General features: G+C 46.9%; 1 protein-coding gene across 2 annotated transcripts in view; it reads right to left on the bottom strand.

Moving 5' to 3' along the window:
• Window positions 1-5,147: 5,147 nt before the first annotated feature.
• NLGN2 (neuroligin 2) overlaps window positions 5,148-10,622 on the bottom strand; it is a 285,843-nt gene continuing 280,368 nt past the window's right edge. For both annotated transcript variants that reach the window (XM_073623176.1, XM_073623177.1), the window contains one exon: window positions 5,148-10,474. In XM_073623176.1, coding sequence (XP_073479277.1) covers window positions 9,625-10,474 — 850 coding nt within the window. In that variant the 3' untranslated portion in view covers window positions 5,148-9,624. The remainder of the gene's footprint in view (window positions 10,475-10,622) is intronic.

Raw genomic sequence — 10,622 nt, 5'->3', positions numbered from 1 at the left:
TCCTTCTCTGGGCTGGCCGCTCAGCTGTCCGCTAATTGCCAGCTCCTATCTCTCCACAGTGACTCACCTGTTGATGATATCCTGCTTGTCAGTCCTGCCTACTTAAAGCGGTTGTATACCTGCTGTCTTTTTTTTTTCTTTTCTACACCTGCAAGGGAAAAGGCATAATGAGCTAGTATGCACCTTAGAACGAGGCGCCGGTATCTCACCTGGTCCACGCCGAGGGAGCTGACATCTCCCCTCGGCGTGTCTTCCGGGTATCGCGGCTCCGGCGCTGTGAGTGGCCGGAGCTGCGATGTCGTCACTCCCGCGCATGCGCGCGGGAGACTTCTGCCCGGCAAGCTCCGGAGTTTGCCGGGCTGTCAGCCGAGAATCCCCTGTGCGCATGCGCCGCTGCAGTCAGTGGCTCATTGCGAGGGGAATATCTCCTAAACCTTACAGGTTTAGGAGATATTTTTTTTACCTACAGGTAAGCCTTATTATAGGCTTACCTGTAGGTAAAAGTTAAAAATAAAGGTATACAACCGCTTTAAGCTGTCCAGTCCAGAGGATCTCTGCCTTCGCCTTGGTCAACATCACAGACACAATCTCCTGTGTTCCTGTTAAAGACTTGCATGGCTGACATTCCTTCTGGCTCCTTCTGGCTCCAGATCCTGCTTGCTGTTCTACTACGCTCATCTCTGGCTCCCTAAAGTTTTGGCTTGTCTGACTATCCGTTCAAGTTCCTGAACTCTGGCTATGTTTTGGCTACGTTTACTTTGTTTACCTTTTTTTATTATTATTAAATAAGTGTGATTTAACTGTACTTATGTCTCAGTCTGATTCATGGTTTCTGACACTGAGTCCGTGTGGAGTGACACTAAATTATATGCTTGATTGAAGTTTAATGGCCTTGGGGTGACTTCACATGCTTCTGCCTTCTTCAATCTCTAGAGAACACAAACTACTGCAGCTAAATCTCAACATTGTGGGAGGAGTAGAGACACAAACTACTGCAGGGAATCCCACCATTGTGGGAGAGGCAGAGACACAAACTACTGCAGAGAAATCTCACCATTGTGGGAGGGGCAGAGACACAAACTACTGCAGGGAGATCTCACCATTGTGGGAGGGTCAGAGACACAAACTGCTGGGGGGAAATTTCACCATTGTGGGAGGAGCAGAGACATAAACTACTGCAGGGATCTCTCACCATTGTGGGAGGGGCAGAGACACAAACTACTGCAGAGGAATCTCGCCATTGTGGGAGGGGCAGAGACACAAACTACTGCAGGAAAACCTCACCATTATGGGAGGGGCAGAGACACAAACTACTGCAGAGAAATCTCACCATCGTGGGAGGGGCAGAGACACAAACTTCTGCAGGGAAATCTCACCATCGTGGGAAAGTCAGAGACACAAACTACTGCAGGAAAATCTCACCATTGTGGAAAGGGGCAGAGACACAAACTACTGCAGGGAGATCTCACCATTGTGGAAAGGGGCAGAGACAAAAACTGCTGGGGAGAAATTTCACTATTGTGGGAGGGTCAGAGACACAAACTACTGCAGGGAAATCTCCCCATTGTGGGAGGGGCAGAGACACAAACTACTGCAGGGAAATCTCACCATTGTGGGAGGGGCAGAAACACAAACTACTACAGGAAAATCTTACCATTGTGGGAGGAGCAGAGACACAAACTTCTGCAGGAAACCTCAACATTGTGGGAGGGGCAGAGACACAAACTACTGCAGAGAAATCTCACCATTGTGGGAGGGACAGAGACACAAACTACTGTAGGGAAATCTCACCATTGTGGGAGGGGCAGAGACACAAACTACTGTAGGGAAATCTCACCATTGTGGGAGGAGCAGAGACACAAACTACTACAGGAAACCTCACCATTGTGGGAGGGGCAGAGACACAAACTACTGTAGGGAAATCTCACCATTGTGGGAGGGGCAGAGACACAAACTACTGTAGGGAAATCTCACCATTGTGGGAGGAGCAGAGACACAAACTACTACAGGAAACCTCACCATTGTGGGAGGGGCAGAGACACAAACTACTGCAGAGAAACCTCACCACTGTGGGAGGGGCAGAGACATAAACTACTGCAGGGAAATCTCACCATTGTGGGAGGAGCAGAGACACAAACTACTACAGGAAACCTCACCATTGTGGAAGGGGCAGAGACACAAACTACTGCAGGGAAATCTCACCATTGTGGGAGGGGCAGAGACACAAATTACTGCAGGGAAATTTCACCACTGTGGGAGGGGCAGAGACACAAACTACTGCAGGGAAACCTCACCATTGTGGGAGGGGCAGAGACACAAACTACTGCAGAGAAACCTCACCACTGTGGGAGGGGCAGAGACACAAACTACTGCAGGGAAACCTCACCATTGTGGGAGGGGCAGAGACACAAACTACTGCAGAGAAACCTCACCACTGTGGGAGGGGCAGAGACATAAACTACTGCAGGGAAATCTCACCATTGTGGGAGGGGCAGAGACACAAACTACTGCAGGGAAATCTAGAAATCTCACCATTGTGGGAGGGGCAGAGACACAAACTACTGCAGTCAATTTTACCAGGATGGGAGGGGCAGAGCCAAAACCTACTGCAGGTAGAAGTAATGCCGTGTACACGCGACCGGACTTTACGGCATACTTAGTCCGGCGGGCCGGAGTCCGGCGGACAATTCGATCGTGTGTGGGCTCCAGCAGACTTTTTTTTCCCAAAAGTTCAACAGACCTAAAAATAAAACATGTGTCAAATCTTTCCGACGGACTTGAGTCCGGTCGAAAAGTCTGCTCGTCTGTATGCTAGTCCGACGGACAAAAACCGACGCTAGGGCAGCTATTGGCTTCTGGCTATGAACTTCCTTGTTTTAGACCGGTCGTACGTCATCACGTACGAATCCGTCGGGCTTTGGTTGATCGTGTGTAGGCAAGTCCGTTCGTTCGGAAAGTCCGTTGAAAAGTCCGCCACACCTACTCCGTCAAAAAGTCCGCCCGTGTGTACGCGGCATAATACTGCAGAGGCAGAAGCCAGAAGTAAAACATACAATTTTATTTGGAGTTGACCTTTAGGACAGGTGTCGGATTTGTTATGAGCAACATTGCTGGCCAGTACTATTTTCAGCAAGTACTCACCTTTCCATATAGCCATCAGGGTTACCAGTGCCACCTGTTATATCGAAAGGGGCAAAAAAAAATACCCATGAGCCCATTTTACAACTGCCAGGTCCTCTTGACTTGGCTGTACCCATGTAGGTCCAGATGTGGAGTATTTACATATAACCTTGTATACAGAATAGGACAGGAGAAGAGGGTGGTCATTGACTCCCAATGCCGGGACCTAGTCCTTCAACACCCAAAGCAAAAAGGCCAAAGTGTGCCCCCTTCTTCTGAATAACCCAATATGACCACCTCCTCTGCCTACTCCTTGGCCCAGCCCTGATGACATTATACACTGCTTCAGTCAACATCTGATATTTTTCCATATATGCTCTCCATGTGGTCCTCCATTGGGTTATTTTTGGAGTAATTTTGGCCTATTGGAATAATTCACACAGTTCAATCATCCACAGAGCAGGACTCATCCACTGAGTTTGCCAACTTTTGCAAATATTCCCGAAGGGGTGTTCTACAGAAGAACTGATCTTTCAAATCCAACGCCCAGTGTCAGAGGAGCCATAATCACTATACAAGCCATATTGCTGTTCCCAGAGGCCTGTACAGCCGCCTCGGCACGTGGCTTTCTCATATTATATAACCGGAGCCTCTGCTTTTATCACCATCTGAGAGTCGAGTTTGAAGCTTTCGTCGCCTTTGCTAGCCGACAAGCCTGAGTGCTGGGGGACTCGTCTGTTTTGCACATTTATAGATGAACTGCATTTTTTATGATATACATAAATTAATGAGCTGCATGTCGTTTCCTTTCCGTGCATCCATTTACGACGTGCCTATTAAACTGGAATTTTGGATAGTTTTTTTTTACTTTAAGAGCTACCCTCAATCTGATTTTTACAAAATCACAAACTGGAGGAATAAAATTATATCTGGCGGCAGAAAACAGGAAAGACTCCAATGCAAAGTTCCCGGGTCTGTACACTTGCTGTGCCCATTATGAGAGATTCCCATCATCCCTGTGCTGAGTTCCCAGGTCTGTATACCTGCTGTGCCCATTATGGGGGGTTCCTACCATCCCTGTGCTGAGTTCCTGGGTCTCTGGACCTGCTGTGCCCATTATGAGGGGTTCCCACCATCCATGTGCTGAGTTCCTGGGTCTGTACACCTGCTGTGCCCATTATGAGGAATTCCCACCATCCCTGTGCTGAGTTCCTAGGTCTGCACACCTGCTGTGCACATTATGAGGGGTTCCCACCATCCCTGTGCTGAGTTCCTGGGTCTGTACACCTGCTGTGCCCATTATGAGGAATTCCCACCATCCCTGTGCTGAGTTCCTAGGTCTGCACACCTGCTGTGCACATTATGAGGGGTTCCCACCATCCCTGTGCTGAGTTTCTGGGTCTGTACACCTGCTGTGCCCATTATGAGGGGTTCCCACCATCCCTGTGCTGAGTTCCTGGGTCTGTACACCTGCTGTGCCCATTATGAGGGGTTCCCACCCTCCCTGTGCTGAGTTCCCGGGTCTGTACACCTGCTGTGCCCATTATGAGGGGTTCCCATCATCCCTGCACTGAGTTCCTGAGTCTCTAGAGCTGCAGTGCCCATTATGAGGGGTTCTCATCATCCCTGTGCTGAGTGCCCGGGTCTGTACACTTGCTGCGCCCATTATGGGGGGTTAGCACCATCCCTGTGCTGAGTTCCTGGGTCTGTACACCTGGTGTGCCAATTATGAGGGGTTCCCACCATCCCTATGCTGAGTTGATGAATGGGAGTTGGCTGGGACTCCTAAAACTCAAAAGTGGTTGGGAACAAAACAAGTAATTACTGAGGGGGACCACACCTTTAGATTCCCCAGGAGATATTAGAAGACAGATGGGGACTTAGTCCACCAGACTCCACTTAAAACTGAAATACAATTTGCATGTGGACAGATACTGTAACAAGTAAACCCAGAACTGAGCACATGAAGCCTTTTGTGGCCTCTCCAATATATGTGTAACCCCCCCCCCCCAATAAACAGCCGACCATTTTCTCACCAAAATTTGTCATTTTATTTCAGTCCAAGATCCCAAAAACAGAAAATAAAATAAAAAAGTGCCATTATGTAACCAGTTCAGCGTCAGGACCCAAAAAGGCGATAAGGCGTTTCCTGTGCCTTCACTGAATGTATATGCGCACACATATATGTATATCACCCACCGTCTGGACTTGCAGCACACCAGCGGCTCATCAGACTCCCAATGACTGTAGGACGTCCAACGGATATCACCCTCCTCCATACAACGCCACAGACGGCCACGGCTCGTATACACATATGTGTCTATATACACGTATCTGTGTATGCACCTTTCAGTGCATATAATATATATTTATATATTTATATGTTCCATATTTCCCTTTAATGATAGAACAATCTATATAATATAAATCTCATTAAGGTCAGTGGGGGAGGGGTAGGGGGGTTCTCGGTAATGAAACATCCACATATAAAGCCCAAAATAACTCTGTATCTTTTTCGGGCTCCAAGGACACCGTCTTCAGATGAAGAGATTTTCCAAAAAATGAGGATTTGTATACTCCCCTCTGTAGTGGGATAAGGGTTCAACACGATGCAAATATCCTTTTATTCCAAAGGCTGATACAGTATAAGGCCAAACACTTGTAGAGCCCAAACCATAACCCTTATACGAGCATGTTGGGTATTCCATTCCATTGGACGTTAATATGGAATTGGCTTCCTATTTGCAGCTTCCACTCTTCTGGAAAGGCTTTCCATAAGATTTTGCAGTATGTTTGTGGGGATTATTGCCCATTTAAGTAACCATGTGGGCATCCATGGGGATTCCCCTTGGGGGTGTAACCATGAACACCATGAACACAGCCCATGTAACATTCCAAAGACTTCTAAATCAATGGGCAGCACAGGTAGAATACCTGGTAGTGTACCCAGGTGGAGTACCCAGAATGTGATGCACCATCTCCAAACATATATGTGGCCAAAGTAATGTTGCTTTACACAGGCAGCTCAAGGGTAGGATCATGAGCTAGAACAAATATACACTACATGGCCAAACATTTGTGAACAACTGACCATCACACTTATATAAAATTTTTGGATACCCTATTCCAAAATCATGGTCATTAATTTGGAGTTGTCCCACCTTTCCAGCTATAAGATCTTCTATGCTTCTAGAAAGGCTTTTTACAAGATTTTGGAGTGTGTCTGGCAAAAATTGTGCCCATTTGTGAGGTCAGGTACTGATTTTGAATGGGAAGACTTGGCTCACAGTCAGCTGGGTCCACACTTCTGGGAAGGCATTCCACAAAATTTTGGAGTGTGTCTTGGGGAATTGGTGTTCTATCAGCCAAAAAAATTGTGAGGTCATGTTGGATGAGAAGACTTGGCTCACCATTGGGGTTCCAATTAATTACTAAGGTGTTCAGTAGTGTTGAGGTCAGGATACTGTGCGGGAAACTGAAGTTCCTCCACACCAAACTCATCATACCATGTCTTTATGGAAATGGGTCCACACTTCTGAGAATGCTTTACACAAAATTTTGGAGTGTGTCCTATCAGCCAAGGTTGTGTACTAATATTGGATGAGAAGACTTAGCTCACCATTGGGATCCCAATTCGTCCCAAAGGTGTTCAGTAGGGTTGAGGTCAAGGCTCTGTGCAGAACACTTGAGCTCCTCCACACCAAACTGGTCAAACATGTCTTTATGGAGATGTTGGATGAGAAGACCTGGCTCACCATTGGAGGTCCAATTCATCTCAAAGGTGTTCAGAAGGGTTAAGGTCAAGGCTCTGTGCAGAACACTTGAGCTCCTCCACACCAAACTGGTCAAACCATGTCTTTATGGAGATGTTGAATGAGAAGACCTGGCTCACCATTTAGGTTCCAATTCATCCCAAAGGTGTTCAGAAGAGTTGAGGTGAAGGCTCTATGTAGGACACTTGAGTTCCTCCACACCAAACTCATTATACCTAATCTTCATGGAGCTGGGTCAACACTTCTGGGAAGGCTTTCCACAAAATTTTGGAGTGTGTCTGTGGCAATTTGTGTCCTATCAGCCAAGGTTGTGTACTAATGTTGGGTGAGAAGACTTGGCTCACCATTGGGATCCCAATTCATCCCAAAGGTGTTCATGTAGGGTTGAGGTTAAGGCTTAGTGCAGAACACTCGAGTTCCTCCACACCAAACTGGTCAAATGTGTCTTTATGGAGATATTGGACGAGAAGAACTGGCTCACTAATGGGGTCCCAATTCATTTCAAAGGTGTTCGGTAGGGTTGAGGTTAAGGCTCTGTTCAGGACACTCGAGTTCCTCCAAACCAAACTCACCAAAGCCATGTCTTTATGGAGCTGACTTTGTGCAGTCATGCTGGAAAAAAAGGCTTCCCCCAAACTGTTACTACAAGGTTGGAAGTGCACAATTGTCTAAAAAGGACCCTTCATTGGAAACACCTGAACTCTGCTATTTGGATTGAGTTGGATCTACTGTACATACTTTTGACCACATAGTGTATATTGGTTTCCAGTCCCATGGGAAAGTGAACCGCTGATCAGGCTATATATATATATATATATATATATATATATATATATATATATATATATATATATATATATATAAGCCAGCTAAATTTGGCAATTGTTTCCTGCCTTTTTTTATTTTAGCCAGTTCTCACTGACTTTTTTATTCATTTTTTTATGGTTTTTCCATTTTTCCATCCAGTTTATGAGATGCGAGAAAGCAACATACTGTGGAAGAAACTACAAAAAAAAGATTGGCACTTTGAGAACTATCTTTGGGTAGCCTCCTGCATTGACTACGGTGGTGAAAAATTCATCAAATCTCTTTTTTTTTTAAAAGTTGAAATCCATTAAGAAAATGGATTTTGTCATAGTAATAATGCGGCAAGGAAAAACATTGAAATGTCGGGGGAACCAGAAATAGCTTCAGCTTTTTATAAAGAAGTGGAGGATAGGTCAAAAAAAAAAAAAGAAGGCATGCGTGTAATACTGTTATCCCATCAGAGGGGAGTCACCGACCCTCGTCAATAGGTATTATCTGTAAAAAAAAAAAAAAAAAAACGTAGATCCTGTGATTGGTTGACCCTGTGCCCTATTAAATAATGCGGTCTCCCTGTTTGGGACCAATCGTTCCTGTCTAATCTTCTTGTAAACATCGAAGCCTGCTGCCAATGATTCCCGTAAACTCCCGTCTCCTTGTGATCTGATCCCGATGTCCGTGCCGGGATAGCTGGTTTCCATGTGCTTCTGATCGCTAGCCCCTGTGGGATGGGGGCTCAGCCAGGTTCTGTGAAGGAAGAGCTGGAAAAAGAGGGGGGGGGAGAGAGAGAGAAAGAGGAGGACTATAGGTAATGAGAAGAAGAACAGAAGTGGGTGCAGGTAAAGGGTTGTTGTTCTTTTTTTTTTTTTTGCGAGGGAGAGGGGTACACATAAAGAATGAAGGGCTTGCTTGGGGTTAATCGAGAGTGAGAAGAAGCAAGAGTACGTGATGGCAATGGTCGTAATATACGAAACGTAATATAGGAAAATAGAGAGCAAAGATCCGTCGTATAAGACACTCCCTCACTATTATTTTGGCACACATACAGTTCCCTTCCCCCCTTTGATCTACCCAGAGGGGTCATGGGGACTATGGCAGTGGAGAGGCGATACACCTATTACCATTTGAGCACCCCCTTTGAGATAGGAGCAGGCCCACCTTGCCGAAGAGGTGGAAGGGGATCATTGGCACTGTGTTTTGTATTTTTTAAGGGGGAGGGGCTTAATTTTGGCCTCTCATGCATTCACCCCCTCCCCTGTACATTCACCCCCTGCCCCCTTTCTCCGTTGCAGGGGATAGCTCTTATGTTCCCCTCTTCTGGTGACGGCAATTTTTTTCAGCTGTTTGAGAGCATTTGAGTCCTTGAAGGTTCAGTGCATTGAACGCACCAGACACAGGCTATCTGTGTGAGGCCCGCGCCTGGCGTAACATCCCCCATCCATTGGATATTGTCCGTGAATAAAAATAAAGCAGGTGTACAAGTTGAGTCAGTTGGAGGCTTCAGCCTAGTCACATAGGCCTCTTTTCCTCCTTTAGCAACTCTCCCCCCAACAGGGGGGTATAATTTATTGGATTGAAATTTCATATCTTTCCCTACATCCCATTAAATAACTGCCCCATCGTATTTTTTTTTTTCGACCCTGTTTCCCCCATGACATAGGCAGAAGTTGAAGTCCAGGTGTCACAGTCCTGAATGTTGATCTTGGGAGCAGTTTCTAAAGCCTGAGGAGGAGAAGGGGCATGGGGAGACTGGGTAGTTCCTTTCTGGCCCCCTCATAATAAACAAGTTATTTCATCTACCCCCATCCCCTGCCATAAGGCAAAATCCAGCTCAGGCTTGATAGGCCCAGATAGCCAATGTTGCTGTTCGCGAGAGGAAGGGGTAGACGGGGCAATGTATGGGTAGAGGGAGAGATGCCTGGTACCACTATACCCTTGTGGTTGAATGCGGGTGGGGCAGGGTATTGTTGTGAGCAGTGGTGGGGAATGTATTAAAGGGATGTAAAGAGGGTAGGCCCGAGATCGTGCTTGGAGCCATGACAGAGCCAGGAGGTGGAGGTGGCGGTGGAAGTGGAGCGTCCTCTGGGGCCCTTCTTAACGCCAGTGTATAGTCGGGAGGGCAAGCTGGGCGCAGTATATCATGTGGCCTTAGAGGCTCAAGATCAGGAGCTCCTCCAGCCCTCTTGATCTGAAGGGACATCAGTTCTTCTTCCGGTCCATGATGTGCCAGGTCATTGCCGGGAGCTCCTCCTCGCCCGGGACTGTGTCGCCTTTGTCGGAGTTCATGACGCCGGTCTCTCTTGTAATAAAGAGCAGCAAAGGCCAGGATGTTGAGGAAGAGGAGAGAAGCTCCGACGGCTACGGTCACACTCAACTCAGTTGAATAGTCACGGGTGTCCCCAGGGAAAGGGGGGTATCGAGGTCGTTCCACCGGTCCACCAGTCGAATCATAGTCTTCAGGTGGAAGTGTGGCATGCGGTCGCCGAGTGGTACTGCCACCCGTTATCCTGGTACCAGTCGGCCAGCGGGTGCTGTAGGGGGGTAATTTTGTGGTGGTTGAAGGATGCTGAACCGTGTTCAGGTTGTGAAGATGAGGGACTAATTCCAACCAGAAGGCAACCTTATTGGCGCGGTAATTGTCCCGAACCCGAGGCTTTAGGCCAATGTGTAGGTACTGCTTCTCTTTAGGGTTAAACTTTGTCCATACCACCTCCTCAAAGCGATTGGGTTTTGTGTGGATGAACTTGGTGTCCTGAGGGACCGGATGGTTGGGATCCCTAAAAATAAAGAGAAGACAAGAGATGAGAAAGACAGTTTTGGATCATATCACACAAGAGGACAAACATTACAATCTATTTATTGGTTTTAAAGGGTACAGAATGTATAGCCAAAACTTTAATATTTTTGGTTTCAGATGGCTTGTGG

This window comes from Aquarana catesbeiana, linkage group LG03 (assembly GCF_042186555.1).
Source record: "Aquarana catesbeiana isolate 2022-GZ linkage group LG03, ASM4218655v1, whole genome shotgun sequence".
Taxonomy (NCBI): domain Eukaryota; kingdom Metazoa; phylum Chordata; class Amphibia; order Anura; family Ranidae; genus Aquarana; species Aquarana catesbeiana.
This window is presented reverse-complemented; position numbering and strand designations above follow the sequence as displayed.